The sequence below is a fragment of the Elephas maximus genome, chromosome 7 (assembly GCF_024166365.1).
Source record: "Elephas maximus indicus isolate mEleMax1 chromosome 7, mEleMax1 primary haplotype, whole genome shotgun sequence".
Classification (NCBI taxonomy): Eukaryota; Metazoa; Chordata; class Mammalia; order Proboscidea; family Elephantidae; genus Elephas; species Elephas maximus.
Window position 1 is genome coordinate 90,509,717 of NC_064825.1, and position 16,715 is coordinate 90,526,431.

A 16,715-nucleotide genomic window follows, 5' to 3' on the forward strand; every position below is an offset into this window, starting at 1 on the left:
CTGAATGGAACCCTGTGTTCTAAGCCCAAAGCCTTCAGGCTGTTGGGCTTTGAGTTGGGTTATAGTAAGAGGGAGTGACTGCAAAGCCTCACTAATGCATGCAGGAGGGCAGAGGTCAAGAGGAGGGCTGGCTGAGAACACAGAGATCCGCCTTTAGCTTGGCTGCCTCATTCTTTCCTTAAGGGTCCTTAGTGGGTGGCAACAGGGAAAGCCAATAAGAACAACCATCTGGGTAGGTTCTAACTTCCAGTGGGCTTTTTATTATAAGTGTTATTCTTGGAAAAGCTGCCTTGGAGGCAGTGATCAGCCTCTTTCCTATTGATGATCTGGAATTCTTTGGATTCAGAAACTTAAACTAACCCAGGAAGCTGGCTCTGCCTTGAAATGCTCTATTTTCTTGTCTTCTGGGTGTCAAAGGAATACTTTTTTTTTTTCCCCCTTGATCTGACAGGGTCTACTTGGGTGGGAAAATTGGAAATTCTGCTAGCTAAGGTAACTTTTTCCATTTTTCCTTCTCACACAACTCCTTTCAGGAAGATAGAAATATTGTCTGTTTCTATCTTGTGTTTATTTTCTGGTGATCTCTTTCTGGTATACTATAGGGTGAGAGTAACAGGATCTTTAATAAAGTTTCTGAAATCAGAAGGGGGTGTCTGTGGATTTTCCTTGGGGGTACTCAGGTTGATCTGGTGGCATCATTGGTGAAATTGGCTCCTATCTCTCTATTCTGAGCTAATGTGTTCTTTATAGCATAGAACATATTATGTAGGTTTTGATGTTTGGCATGTATAGAGTCAATCTGGGATTGAAAACCTGGAGTTCACGGAGCCTCAGGAATTTCAATGACAGGACATGAGGTATCCAAGAACCACCTGAAATTATATTAGCAAAATTCTGAGAGTGTGTATGTGTAGTATCACATTTTTTGAGGAGAGAGGCTATAACTTATATCAGGCCTTCAAATGGATGTATGACTCAAAATGAATTTTAAAGATCCCAGCTGGTTCAGATATTTATCCTGATGATTTTTGCCATTCTGCCTCTATAGGAAAACATTCTTGACTCAAGTCCAACTTGAGAGTCAGATGAGAGATTATAAATTGCAAAATTTTATTGATTATCCTTTCTATAATTTGATTAGAGAGTCTATAATTTCTCTGACTTAGCAGCTTTGTTTCTCTCCTGATAACACATTCTGAATTAGAATTTAAAGTGACAGAAAGTGGTAGATGGACACTCAAGAGAACTTTACCTGAATTCAACACTCTGGACACACACCCTTTGAAAAGTTCCTGCTCAATTATAAAGCTTGAATTGAAGTTGATTGGCGTGGGTGGAGCTTTGACATGACAGTTGTCATTGCAAGCTATCTGGTTCAATGATGCACAGACCATAAAGACACAGGCAAACATCCCCAATGATACTCTAAGGATAAATGAAGGAAAGCAATTTTATGAAATGCTACATGGAGGACCTTCGGTTGATTGCTGGGTCATCAAATCAAGTAGATAGAAAATCGCTTCCATCACAGGTTGAAGTTTCTGGTTGATTTTGCTCTGAGCATGTACTCAAGAGGCTCACTTTGAAAAATTAGTAGCATCGAGTTGATAGCCACACAGAATTTGCATTTCTGGTGTTACCCTAAGATTCTGGAAGACTTTAGAAGGCTAGAAAGATAAAACCAGGTCTCAACTTTTCTTATCTTCATTCTGGAATAAATACTGATATTATATGTAGATAAAACTGAGAGTAAAGGTTTTGCAGAGGGATCTTACTAAATGATATTTTCATAATTGATCCAGTTACCGCAACTGTGCACTCAGACAACCATGCAGCAGCTCAGGAGGAAAATAGTTGGCTATGGTCCTGGTTTGGTAATTCACAGCCTAAGACTCAGGATGTCACAACAGCAGCAACAACAGGTAAATTGTTACAACTTTTGCTTATCAGTTGACCTGAATGGCAGACCATTCAGTGTGAAGAAAGAGGGCGCCCATTATCATCCCGAAATTGCCTACTGATGTTCCTTCGCTATCCTTAGTGAGAACAGGGTCGGGTAACCATTTCGTTTACCAGAGAGGCCTGTGTGTCCAGGGATATAAATGGATGCTCCTAACTATACTGCTTGTTTTCCTTTTGGCAACATGAGTATAGAATCAGAATGATTTCTCCTTCAGAGGCTTTGATTATGAGATTCATTCAAAACATGTCTTCTAGAAAGAAGTCTATTAGAAAATGCATACTCTTGCTTTCTGTTAATCTAATTATCAAAGTTAATAATAATAAAAGGGAACATTGATCTATGGATGAGAAGTGTAGGCCCTGAACACTGGTTTGGACACCTAAAACCTAAACTGTCAAGTATAGGAGATACTTCCTGCTCGAAGATAGCATCTAGACCTCTAACAAGTTCCCTGGATGTTTGACTATTAGCTCTAAATCCCTGCAAAACATTTTAACTTGGAAGATTTTGAGGGGGAAAAGATTTACAACCTATAATAATGGGAGTTTACAAGTATAAGTTCACTTATTGACTTTCGTTGATGGAGGATATGACCATATTTCAAAATAATTATGCATTCTTTCTGCAGAAGGAGAGCAATAACAGTGGTCCATTACATGTGCTTATCTTACAAGAGATTGAATAAAATAAATCCTTTGCTTCTACAAATAGTCCAGTAAGGAAAATAGTGCTGATATTATGGTTGCCATATTGTAATGATTAAGATAATGCTGGAGAGAGAGAGAGGTAGAGGGTGAGGAAAAGGGAGAGGAGACAAGAGGAAGAGTGATGTAGAAAAAAGATTGTGATGATGTATTTTTAAATGTTTACATTGTTCATCTTTATAGAACAAATGGTGCAGAGGAAAATGTCTTGCTGGCAGTGTTTCCTCTTTGCTCATTTTTGGGCTCTCCTGTTAAAAGAAATACATTTTGATAAAATAAACCGATACTGACTTTTGTGTTTTGGGATTTAATGATGGTTTCAGCCTCTTGTTTTCAGTTTTTGGTCTACTCTTACCTGATATCCTTCTGACGCACATCATGAATGCAAAAATGACAGTCTTTGGAAGTTTTCAAATTTCGATTTCATGGACAATTCTCTTTTGTTGTTATTAATGGGACCCTTGGATTGCTTCATCTCTGTCTTTCCTGATTGAATATCCTATTTTAAAAAATTGATCTCAAAATGCCCTGTTCTGCTTTGAAAAATATAGTGTTGATATAAAAAATGACCGTGGGTGAGGTTGGTAGGAAACTGAGACTCTAAACTGAGAAAAGTGGAGAGGCATCTTTTATAAATCTACTTTGTGTGTCATTCTTCATCCATGTTTGGGATTGCTGTGATTATGTGTCTGGAATTGCTGGCAGAAATATACCCTAAGTTATAGGAGAATGATATTGGTTGACCAAGAGAGATTGTGTAGAAGACCAAGAGGCTAGAATTCTAAAGACCTAGGTTTTAGAATCATGGAATCTCAGATTTGGAGAGGATTTTCAACAGTCTGGTTCAATCAAACCTTCTGATTTATTTAATACAACTTTACTTTCATGTGATTTTCCAGTCTCTGCTTGGTGGTAGAAACATAGTACTTTATGAAGAAACCCATCATTGGGTAGTTCATATTAATACTTTTTAAATCCAGTGCATATCTCCCTGAAATTCTTCCCCATGGGTCCTAGGTTGGCCTCTTGGGAACACAGACAAAAAAAAAATTAATCCTTCTTTTATATTACAGCCTTTTAAAAATCCTGTCTTAGTATTCTAGTGTTGCTATAACAAAAATATCACAAGTGGATGGCTTCAACAAAGAGAAATTTATTCTCCCACAGTCGAGTCCAAATTCAAGGTGTCAGCTCCAGAAGAAGGTTTTCTCTGTCAGCTCTGGAGAAAGGTCTGTGTCATCAATCTTCCCTTGGTCTAGGAGCTTCTCCTCACAGGAAGCTCAGCTCAAAAGGACACACTGTGCTCCCAGCACTGCTTTCTTGGTGGTATGAGGTCTCCATGTCTCTCTGCTCACTTTTCTCTTTTATATCTCAAAAGAGATTGGCTTAAGACACTATCTAATCTTGTAGATCTCATCAATATAACTGCCACTAATCCATCTCTGGTTGTGTAGCGGTTAAAACTATATCTGCTAATCAAAAGGTCGGCAGTTCAAATCTACCAGCATTCCTTGGAAACCCTATGGGGCAGTTCTACTCTGTCCTTTGGGGTTGCTGTGAGTTGCAAACATCTTGACAACAATGGGTTTGGTTTTTGTTTTTTGGTAATCCATCTCATTACATCATAGTGATAGGATTTACAATACATAGGGAAATCACATCAGATGACAAAATGGTAGACAGTCATACAACACTGGGACTTATGACCTAGCCAAGTTGACAGATATTTTGGGGGGACACAATTAAATCCATGACAAACCCAAAGACAGCTCTCATTCTCTTCTTCAGACCTTTCTGCTGCTAATTAGCCTTCTGACTTCAGACAAGTCGGGAGGTCTGTCCAACACAAATTTGCGTATTTAAATGAGGAGTATGATCCAGATGATATTTCAGGTCCTTCCATCTCTGACATTCTATGAATTCCAGATTTGGCCACTGGAAGAAAAATGGTGCTTCTTTGCTCTTTCTCTTTCTTTCCACTATCTATATCAAGTATAGATAATTTTCTTGATTAGTAAAAGTGTAAGAGAATATACACTGTTCTTCCTTAAAAAAAAAAAAAAAACTTAGGAACTGATAATTAACCTTTCATCAATCAATTCAATTATGGTTACAACAGCTTTGACCAGCACTAGTGGTACAAATCCTGAAATAACAACCAATAGGGAAGAAGTGAAGGACTGGTTTTCATGGTGGTTTCAGCCATTACATTCCAAGAATCATCTCCACACCACAACAGAAGTGGCTTGTAAGGAGTTATGAATATCTCACTTCATATGGTTTCTTCATAGTCTTCAATAAATCTCATTGACCTCTGGGGATATTACCAAAGTCTAAAGTCCATTCTGGTCTCACAAGTCTACGTGATGATTTTAGAAGGACAGGAGCTCTGAGATGTTTGGCTTTATAATATTAATAAGCAGACTTCTTCTTTCTATTCTATAGAGTTAATATAACTTAGGGGGAGGCTAATAGGGAAACTGTGAAAAGAAGCAGATCTTTCTTGATGACAGAACAAAATTTTAGCTCTGAAAGATAGTTCATATATCTTCTAAAGTAAGCTAAGTCATAAAAAGTTCTGGACTTTTCATAAGAAAATAAATAACAAAGCTAGCTGTAACAAAATACAGAATATCTCCATAAATGGAACTATTATTGGAGTAGACACTAATAGGATTAAAAGCCAAAGATAGCCTGCATACCGCTCAAAATGTAGGAAACCCCTTTTCCATAAAGAGACTTCTTATTCAGTAATCACTGAGAAGAGGTGAAGGATTTCCATCTCCTTTTCTATGACTGCATTCAAAACGAAAACATGGGAATTTCTCAAAATGTCAACTACAGCTCACCATAGTCAATCATTTTGGTTGACTAATAAATGGCAGGAATGATTTCCCTATTAATTGACTAGCATTTTTGCTCTATGCTAATGTACCATTGGAAACTCCAATGTAGTTTTCATTTATAGTCAGAGCTACAATGATTTCATACTAGAGAGATTTGGTAAATGAATTAGCATATTGTACACACAACTCTGAGATTTAAAAAATGACTGACGTAGGTTTACAGTCCAAGGTTTTTCTGAAGGTGACTTGCCAGGTAGGTATAGGTGAAACCTTTGCATTCAATTCTTGTCATCCTAGCTACAATGACGTATGTTTAATGAGTTAATAATAAATACAAATGAAACCGTGGGGGAATTTTCATTGGCTTTTTCATCTTTGGTGGGGTTAAGACCATATTTATTCTTTTAACTTCTTTAAAGAGAATATTCAGTTGTAAAGATCTTTTTAAATTCATATATTAGCTCCAGAGAACAGGACACAAGAGTTTGGAGTCTTCAAGCCAGTTGTCTTTCTTCTTATAACTTTGGGCATTTCATTATACCTTCTGTACTTGATTTTCTTTTGTCAAATGGATTGTTTGGCATCCAACTCAGCCACTAACGCAAGTCACCACAACAGGTACGGATTCAAATACCATGTCAGCAGGCTGGGACCCAAATGAAGAAAATGAAGATGAAAGAGACAAACCCCCCAGTTATTCTGGATCAGGCATTGATGATGATGAGGATTTTATCTCCAGCACCAGTAAGGAAAATCAATTATGGTCAGACCATTTATGCAAGGCTTACTGATTAATCTGATTGATAGCAAATTGGTATCTATCTTGGGGAATAGTTAATGTGAAAAATGAATATGGTCCTATACCTTGATGAGGTTATGGAGGAAGAAATAGAATGATTTGGATGGAAGCCGAAATATATTTGGAGGAAAAAGGGAAAAAAATATCTTTAATGCCTCTTATTCTTCTTATTTCTTTACCTCTGTGATCCGCCGTTACAAATTGTCTTTTTAACTACTGTAGTAAACTTTCAATTATCAAGCTTTGTCAGAGAATGACATATTAAAACATTACAACAAATATTCATTGTGTGCCTACTATGCTAGGTGCTGGGAACGCAGAGATGAAAAATGTCAGAGTCCTTGCCCTAATTGAGCTCACAGTCTATTGAAGCAATAGATTTGGAGAATGTGATTAAGAGAGTGTTAATTAAAAGGTGTAAGGCAAAAAAAAAAAAAAAAAAAACCTGCTGCCATCAAGTGGATTCTGACTCATAGTGACCCTATAGGACCGAGTAGAACTGCCCCATAGGGCTTTCAAGGAGCAGCTGGTGGATTCGAACTGCTGACCTTTTGTTAGCATCCTGGCTTTTAACCACTGCACCACCAGGGCTCCAATTAAAAGGTATAGAGGACCCTAAATTGAAGGCATAGGAGACCCTGGAAAGGTTTACAATACAGAAACAGAACTCAAGAATTGTCTGAGTTAATCAAAACTGATTCAGGTTAAAGGAGCCCGGATTTTAACAGATGAGTTGGACACCAATGTAACATTGAAGGGGAGGGCAAATAAACCTGAGTTTTAACAAAACAGTGCCAATTATTAAAAGCAAATGGTGACACCACTACATAATAGTATCAGAATTGTGAAAATTATCATAATTTTTTTTGAGGATAAAGGGGTAGAAATTGAGCTGGAAAATGTCCTTTAAAAGAATTAAAACATGCGAAGCTCATTCTATTATTCTGCCAGAAGGCTGACTGTCATATAAAAAACCAAGCCAAACCCAGTGCCGTTGAGTTGATTCTGACTCATAGCGACCCTATAGGACAGAGTAGAACTGCCCTGTAGAGTTTCCAAGGAGCGCCTGGTGGATTCGAACTGCTGACCCTTTGGTTAGCAGCCATAGCACTTAACCACTACATGACCAGGGTTTCCTGAGTGTCCTATACACACCTATAATGAATGACTTGAGACTTTGCAACAGAGATGAGAATCCTGAACTTAACTCCATCATGGCTCTGCTTTCCCTTAGAGCAGGTGAGCTTTTGAATGCTACCTGAGCTTCCTCTGGTCATGGACCAGAGTGGTATTATCCCAATGAAACCAGAGAGTTTTTGGAGCACCCATAAATGGACAACTACCAAGGTCAGGGAAGATTCCAAAAAATACAGTTTAGGCCTGGAAGGAATTGGAGTGCATGGTGCTGATACGGCAAATACTCGAGATGAACTAGTTGTTCTATATCTAAACCTTTACGTGGTGTATTTCTTAGACTGGACTCTCCACAGAGCTTAGCCTGTGGGAAAAGGAAACTCTTTTTAGCAACTTAGGAAAGAAAAGCAAATGCCCAAACACACTGGATACTTACTGTTACACTGCCTCCTGGGTTCAGATGTGTCCCCACCTTCCAGATGAGGCCATCAGTTAAGATATAGTCTTGATAGCTAAGAAACTAAACTCCCATGGATGGCAACCCAAATAGATACACTTGAAAATAAATTGCATGGTCCAACTCCAGGGGAAAACTTTGACATTTTTAATCTCTGTGGCATATTTTCCAATTCTGACTTACTTTTCCACTTGGCACCTATGCACTTGATTCAGCAGGCTGCATTCTCTCTTCTGGAGGGGTCTGATGACTGCCACTTTCTCATGCTTATTGAAAATATGGTTCATGATTCTAAGCAGGATTTTCTTAACTTGTGAAATAGAATTGATAGTATTACTGTTTGGAAAAAGAGTTTTGTATTATTTGGGTACCAAAATAAAGTTTAAAAGAGTTGGGGTGGATTTGTCAATTATCTCTTCACGAAAGACACTGATTCTTTATTTTTCCGTGATCTTTCTCTCTGGTGCATCTCCTATTCCAGTTGTAATGTTTTGGGTAACAGTATCAGGGCACTGGTGGATGTATGGCTTTTTTTTTCTTTTTTGGTGTGCTGCTATGGTGGTGGTTGGTTATCTGTGCTCATTTTCCACTGAATGTGTCTTGTTTTCTTTCATTGGCTATGAATGTCTTTCTCATGATATGTTTTGTATTTGATGAGAATACCATGGGTGTTTGATAAATATTCATAAACGCATACCTTAATCATATGGCTGCTCTAGGTAGATGTTCTTAGAATCATCTATAGGAAAACTCTGGCTGCTCTGGGTGTTTTTCTCACAACAAAATTACTAACAAAATAAAGTGAACATCGTGGTGTAACTTGCAGGCATCTGCCTCTTCAGTATGAGGAAGTATGAGGATCTACACATAGCACACTTGCCAGTGATGCAAATTCCTTGGGTTTTCAAGGATGGAGGGCCACCACAGACTGCATGGATGGGCAAAACTCTGATGTCTTTGGTTTTCCTTGGTGGAGGGCTGGTGTTTGCAAAGGTGTTCTTCCTTATGCTACAGCTTCTTTGGCTGATTTCTCTGGAAGATCTCATGTTCTGAACGCAGAAGTATTCTATGACAGAATGCAAAGGACATGGAGATGCTTAACATTGTGGCTGAATCAGCTGAAGACACTCTCTTCTTTCCCTCCATTTCCATTCAACCATCTATACAACCTGATATAGATGATTCATTCTATAGAGTAAAGAAGGGGAAAATATGGAAAACAAGAGGTGAAGAATCAAGAGATAACATTTTTCTAATTGCTTCAATCACCATTATCACAGTTTCAGCCACAGAACGAGTTTTTCGCCACCCAGGACAGAACGAGGATTGGAAGCAGTGGAGGCCAACCGTTTCACATTCAGGATTACAACTTGAGATAGCTACAGCGATGACTGGTAATGGGTTATGCATACTTAATTAAAGATTTTTTTTTTTTCCTCAAAGCCTATGATGCCACAAAGGTCGGTCTTCAGGACATAATGGGAATTTAGTTAATATCTCATCACAAATTCCTAGTGAGCTTTCATGTAGATACTCAGTTCCACTTAGGAGACATTTATCAGTCATATGGTCTAGGCACAAGGTATTTTATGCTGCTTCATTATAAAAATGGATACATTAAAATGATTTAAGGTTCTGCCCTTGACAAAGTGGTTATAGTGGAATTACAAGTAATCATTGTACAGTACCATGTCCATTGGTTTTTTTCTTGGGACACATCAGTGAAGTCACTAAAAATTATTGAGAATAGTAGCAGTACTATTTAGACATAAAAACAGACCATTAAAAAAAAAAGTTGCAATCGAGTCAATTTCTACTCATAGCAACCCTATAGGACAGAGTGGAAATGCCCCATAGGGTTTCCAAGGAGCACCTGGTGGATTCAAACTGCCAACGTTTAGGTTAGCAGCCATAGCTCTTAACCCCTATGCCACCAGGGTTTCCATTATAGGCATAAAAAAAACCTCACTGCTGTCGAGTCAATTCCGACTCGTAGTGACCATATAGGACAGAGTAAAACTACCCCATAGAGTTTCCAAAGAGCTCCTGGCAAATTTGAACTGCGACCTCTTGGTTAGCAGCCATAGCACTTAACCACTACGCCACCAGGGTTTCCATTATAGGCATAGAACTGTTAAATAGCACATGCTTTAATGGAAGAACAGCAACATTAAAGGTTGGTTGATAAAAAGTCACAGTGTATGTAACCAACATTACAACAGATGTGTACAGAAGTGACACCAGTGCTCATGGAGAAAACCGGACCCAGGAACCAGAAACTCCTCTTATTCACCATAAGCATCATAACAATGAGGAGACCCAGCATTCTACCAGCACAAGTAAGAAGGATGGCGGTCAACAGTTCTGGTTCGGACAAGATAGTGAAGTCATGCCATAGAGTAGGGAAGATTTTATGTAGACATTGGCTGCATCTTATACTTCCACTCGGTAATTTCTTTTATCCCTAGACTATGAAGAACTGCCAAGACTACAAACGATTTTTAGAAACTGGAAAGAAAATGCTAACTCGTCAGGTTGTCTAAAAGACCAAAATGTTTAAGAAGTATATCTGGGATATGATTGTTGTGTGAAAGATTCCTTGAGGTTCCATTTTGGTGATTTGTGTATGTTTATGGAAATGTATGGTGAAGAGTGTGTTCTTTTGGTGTTTAGTGTGGCATCTGGAAAGAGACCTTGTGAAGTGAAACGTTCTTTGAAATCCTTATTTTCCCTAAAGATCTCTGATGAGTCCAGTTTCTTTTACACATTGTGTCTTCATTGCATTGTATGAAGGCATTCCATGTACTCTTTAGAGAAAAGTAGGTGGCTCAGATGGTCTATATTTTAATTCTATAACTGCTCTTTTCTGTCTTTAAACATTGGATAACTGGGAAAGGCTTTGGTGCTTTTATTGTTATTTCCACGTATATGCAAACGTCTCGGGTTTTCTAAAACAATCTCAAGTCTCACCACTAGACTGTGAGGATAGGACAAAAAAAGTAAGAAGTATGCACCCTTCTTTCATCTAGCTCTCTGATAGACGCCTGTCTTATTTGGAGCAAAAGAAGCTTCTATTGGGGATAATAACTTGTGGCATTTTTACAACTATGGTTCAACCATCATTTTCAGAGCTTTGGCTACTCCTAAAAAAAATGTGACAAATGGCCACTTAGAAGTCAAAGGGAGTTGCTAAAGGAGTTTGAGAATTCATGATTTGAGGGATGTCGTCAGACAACAAAAACATTTCAGACAATGTCAGTAAATCCTAGGCATTGTACTAAATACACCCAACAGGTCTATATCTCATTTCTTTCCCCAAGAGATTCAATATATGCATGAGGATTATGGACTGAGTTAACAAAAGAGTCTTCTCATAAAAGAAGGAAATAGGAAGCAGAAGTCTCTTCAGAGTAGGATTCTATACCAGTCCCCTTTGGGTTTTAACAATGTATCTTAGAAATTATTTTAGATAGTGTGTACTTAAAAAGACATTTAAGAGACTTGGAATTAATGAGTCTATTGTCAAGGGGAGAGGCATCATTACAATAAACCAAACAAAACCCATTGCTGCCCTGGTGCATAGCGACCTTATAAGACAGAATAGAACTGTCCCATAGGGTTTCCAAGGAGTGACTGGTGGATTCAAACTGCTGACCTTTTGCTTAGCAGCTGTAGATCTTAACCACTGCACCACCAGGGCTCCATCATTACAACAGAGAATAGTTAAATAACCAGACATATGGAAACTGACAGAAGAAAGCAGCAACAACTGTAGCAATTCTCTTATCAATACTTGCAAAACATAGTGTGCTTCTAATTGGTGACCTTTGGGCTTTATCAAATGAACATTACAACTTCTAGAAGAGAGTCAACCTCCATATTTTATAGTGAGAATCCTGTACTCTTCTAACCCATTCTGGTGATTTATGCTGGAAAATACTGGGGCGTTACTGAATGCTTAAAAGACTATTACTATGCTTATAACGATAGTGATAGAAGGAGTGTAGAGTTGTGTGTGTGAGTGCATGTATGTGCACACTTGTGTGTGTTTTTCTATTATTTCTCAATTTGAGTAATGTGGCAGTCTACATTTGAGTCAATTTTTCTCTTTCTAATTGCACTCAGTAGTTTTTATGACTTCATTATTTGTCAGGAGGTAGTGGTTTAGTCAGTGGCGGGGTAAAACTTAAGAATTGACTGTGTTATCAGTTAACCCTAGGGATGTTTTGGTCAATGCAAGAATAAAATGAGGACAATCAGTATTGTTTTCTAAATGTGTTTGCTACTTTTAAATCACTTGTATCTTTTTCTAAGGTAATGAAATATAAACAGTTTTACAAGGGGCAAAACATACTTTGGCTTGACAAGTTTATAGGTTCTCATTTTCTTGATGAACTAGAAATTTACTTCTAGTTGCTATAGATGAACATGTTAGTGGCTTCGTGATTTGTCCTGAAGGCACCTTGATAAAATTTTAGTCCATTAATTTTGTCCTTTAAAAAACTAGAGACATTGACAACTAAAACACTGAGTGGTTGAAATTTTAAGGCTGTCACGCGCTGCTGTTGTTTATACAATGTCATATACTGGCCAGAATCATTTTTCTTCCACTGAATTAATTTTTTAAAAAGTAATGGTAACAAATTTAGATGCCACATAGACATAAACATGTAATGAGTCAATGGAGCAGTATCCCAGTTATTCCAACATCTTTCATGCTGGGCAAATTCATTACTGATGTATTTCCAATGTATGTGATTATGAGTTACATGGCCACCATTTGAAAAGGTCCCCTACGATGCTGACCTTGTCATAAATTATTATGTAATACAATCCCGCACCCAAAATCACTGGAGTGAAGAGGTTAACTCTTTAAACAAAAGGTTCTCTCAGACAGGATATGTGAAACCATAGACTACAGTAAAATAAGAACAAGACCGAGAATGCACAGGCTGTGGTCTGTTTTAACTTTCCCCCAATATGGCTATACAATTTTGAGTAAATTAAAACTTCTCTGGACCCTAGATTTTCCGCCTGAAAAATTTAAAAATTAAATGATTTCTAACATCCATTTCAGAATACTAGTGGCCTCTCTTCTTGCTGCCTTCCCTTCCTACCTTCTCTTCCTTGCGTATATACTCTTAAAGCAGAAAGATGTAACAGCTGTTGATGAGGACATTGGACAATTATGACTCACAGTTGACGTTCTTCTCACAGCCCAGGTAATCCCTAGTAGTCCAACTGAGGAAACAGCTCCCGAGAAAGAACAGTGGTTTTGGATTGAAGGGCCTGGGGAACATTCCCAGATGCCAAAAGAAGACTCTCATTCAACAACAGGGACTGCTGGTAATAGACGGTTTAATAAGCAAACTTGGGTGGAAACTTCCTTTTGAGTTAAATGTTGGACTTTGAGGACACAGAACAAAAAGCCGGTCTTGAAGGAATTGTCACAGACATTAAGATTTCTTAATAAATTATGGTGCAGTCAATCCCAACCTAATCCTAAATGCTTATATAACAAATCACCTGAGCAGAAATGGATATAACCATGTCAAGGAGACACTGGGCATGTATCCTTGAGTCTGTCTCTTTCAGATCTAGTTTGGAGCATCCCCTAGTGGATTGTAGCAGAAACCCTGATCGTGCAAAATGCTCCCTTTTAGTAAAGGAATCTACTCTATGATATGGGTCCAGAATTGACAACATGGTTCTATGAAGCACTGGGCTGGTGAGAAAGCATTTAGTCAGGACCCCCGTGTTTGAAAAATGGAGCCAGACATTTTGAGAAAAATGCCACCTGTCTGTTGTTCCTTGGTCCTTTGTTTGTCTCTCTGTTTGGTGATTTCTCTTTGAGTGTGCAATGCTTTTTTTCTTGGATTTACAAAAAAAGCATCTTCTCTATTCTTGAGTTGTGGGATTATGGAAACTGGACTCAAGTCTTGTCATCGTCTCTAACCGATGCCAGATACCTTGGCTCTGCAAGCTCACATGCATGATTCTTTTGTCTGTGTGACAGATGTATTGAAACGCATCATGTCTGGTAAAAGAATGTAAACTCCACATTCTCACTTGTTATCGGTGAGAGGTATTCCTGTGTTTCCATTTGTAATATAGAATATAACACATAATGTCCTTCCAGTGTGTGGCAACTTCTGAATGCATTCCAGGCAAAGCAGTGGATTCACTGACTGGCTTTGTGGTGTGGTGGTTGCTAAGGGGCTGCTATTATAATCTTTTCTACCTATATTTCTCCACTGACTCAGAATGAAGTAAAGGCATGTACTGATACTATAATGGATTCCATTCATACTTTTGAGATGAATGGCTTTTACTTACACGTTTATCAGATGGGAAGCTGTTACATGATTCCTTCTCTACCTCACTTCCCGCCTCGTGTGCATTTTTCTGGGATGTGGTTATCTCAGAAGGATATCATGCGCTCTTGGCTTTTATACTTCCTCTTTTATGGGACTGTGGCAACATGGCATGGATGAAGAACTACTTCTCCTTCATCTTCACTTGATGTCAATAACTCAACCTCTATCCACTGCTGAAGTTGTTAAAGCTTCTGTATTCATTGGTTCACATGCTGATGACTAAGAAAATGAGCATGAATGAACCCAAACACGCTAAATGTGCATTTATACAACCTCCTTGCTCACTATACAGGGATGATGGTTTCATTGTCTTGTCTAGAAAGTAAAGCCTTAAAAAAAAAAAAATCAGTATCTCCCAGACCAAATGTCAATTAACAGTTTGATAATTGTTTAAACTGCATAGTCACAACAGCCTCAGCCCATGGCAGCCACACAAATCAAAGAACAACAACGAAGAGTCAAGAGGACAGTAGTTCCTGGACGAATTTCTTCAATCCGATCTCACATCCAACGGGACAAGTTCATCAAACAGGAAGAAGGATGGGTAATAGCGTCTGAGCGTTTTTCTACATTGTGTTTTTATGAAATCCACCAAATGGCTATTTTCTTAGACATATGCCTTTGGTTTTAGACTAGGCTATTTTCCTAGGTAGGAACTGGAAGTTTCTTCAAAAACTAGTTTTCTTGGTGGGAGCGACATACACATTTATCAGAAAGGGACTTTCTGGGCTGAAAGTGAAGAATTTGGCAGGAGGGTTAAGGAAGAATTAGTCCTAGGATGACAGGAACAGAAATTATTTCCTGTGAGCAAGGGGCATTCCCAGGATTTCTTTCCTTTTACTTCTAAGTGCAGGGTTTAAATAAAGTGATGGATTCGGTGGCTATTTCCCGTGTAAACCCAAAATATAACTTGTTGTTGGCAGAATAATCTGAGAGGTCAAAAACTGGTGACTAGTCATTCCAAACAGGTAACTACAAGGTTCAGAAAACATCTTTATTTACTCAGGTCACATTTAGAGATAATTCAGTACCAAGGGAAGCATTTCGTATTTAGATCACGCTAGGCCCTCAATAAATGTTTGTGAATGGGCAACTTTTACACAGGATGGAATCCCTGTTTCCTTAAATACCATTCTTTCTTACTTATCTGCGAGCAATTCAAAAACAGAATTAAAAGAAAGAGAGAGTAGTAGCACTGCAAAAATGGAAGATCGTGATTTTACTGGGCCAATTTTTACATTTAAAAAGAATTCTGCCTTGTCCTAACAGATGACATCTTTTCTGAGAGAGTCTCCAAGAGTTGGTAGCAGGTGGTACTCCTCTTTTCTCAGCCTTTAATTAATTTAAGAATCCATGTTCCTCGCTATTCCCATGAACAGAGTTACTCAATTTTTTTTTTTTTTTTTACTTAACAAGATGTCCTCATCACAAAAAGTAGCATTCCAGAAAGGAGATAAACCAAAAGAATCAACATAGGGATGTGAGTTTTCAGTTATAGCATTACGTATATTATCTGGATCCAAATTTCCAAGGGTATGCATGACATGAAACTCACTTAAACGTGTTCTAAGAGCACCGTGACTATGTCTCTTAGTATTGAGTATGTATTTTATAAAGTTAGCTCCAAAAATGAATCCAAGAGTTTCTATAGTTGCATTTCTTTAGAACACCTAACTGTGCCTTACCTAAATATTAGTGATCAGATATTCCTTAAACTACAATGGGTAGTAAATATTTGCTAATACGCAAAGCATAGTGGAGACACAGAGATGCACAATTCATGGTATGCTCTTAAGAAACTTAAAATCTAGTTGGAAAAAGAAGACAGCATGAAAATATATCTACCAATACGAGACAGTAAATAATAGGTATCAAATGAATGTTGTCAACAATAAGCACAAAAGGAATTCAGAGAAGCCTCCAAAGAGTGTCAGGGAAAGGCGAATTAAATCTGGTTTTTGAAAAACAGGAAAAAGAAACCTGGATAGGTAGAGAAGGAAAGGGAGACGTTTTTCTAGGAAGGAGACTCATGTGAGGAGAGTCATAAAGGAAGGAAAGCCAAGGAATGAATTTGTCAGAAATGAGTGGGTTTATATGGCAGATTTTCTTTGACTGTATAAAAGAAGATAAGTTTGAATGGCTGGCTTGGGGCCATTATGCTGAGTGACTAAAGTGCCCCATGCAGACTCAGCATGTATGTTAAGCACACAGCTGCTGGAGGCTGTGATGACATCCCGGTAAGAAACCAAGCCAGTTAAAGAACTTCAGGATCAATGTTATGTCTCCATACCAGTGAAGAGAGAGAGATTCCATTAAATTGATGAGCATGTTAAGAACAATATGATTGGCTTTGACCATGAAATGGTTTTGACACCTCTTATAGGATTCTACTTGTAGAAGGGAAGATGAACAAGAATTATACTTTCAACGGGCAG

General features: G+C 38.2%; 1 protein-coding gene across 13 annotated transcripts in view; it reads left to right on the forward strand.

Annotated features, from left to right (window-relative positions):
• The window catches only part of CD44 (CD44 molecule (Indian blood group)), a 97,776-nt gene that overhangs the window by 55,169 nt on the left and 25,892 nt on the right, over nt 1-16,715 (forward strand). Inside the window, exons 6-11 of one of the 13 annotated variants that reach the window (XM_049889396.1) lie at nt 1,803-1,922; nt 6,132-6,257; nt 9,184-9,297; nt 10,126-10,242; nt 13,121-13,249; nt 14,684-14,824. The exons of 3 other annotated variants lie outside the window; for them this stretch is intronic. In XM_049889396.1, the coding sequence (XP_049745353.1) occupies nt 1,803-1,922; nt 6,132-6,257; nt 9,184-9,297; nt 10,126-10,242; nt 13,121-13,249; nt 14,684-14,824 (747 nt within the window). The remainder of the gene's footprint in view (nt 1-1,802; nt 1,923-6,131; nt 6,258-9,183; nt 9,298-10,125; nt 10,243-13,120; nt 13,250-14,683; nt 14,825-16,715) is intronic. 9 more of the 13 variants (XM_049889397.1, XM_049889398.1, XM_049889399.1 and 6 more) reach the window with 9 other exon arrangements.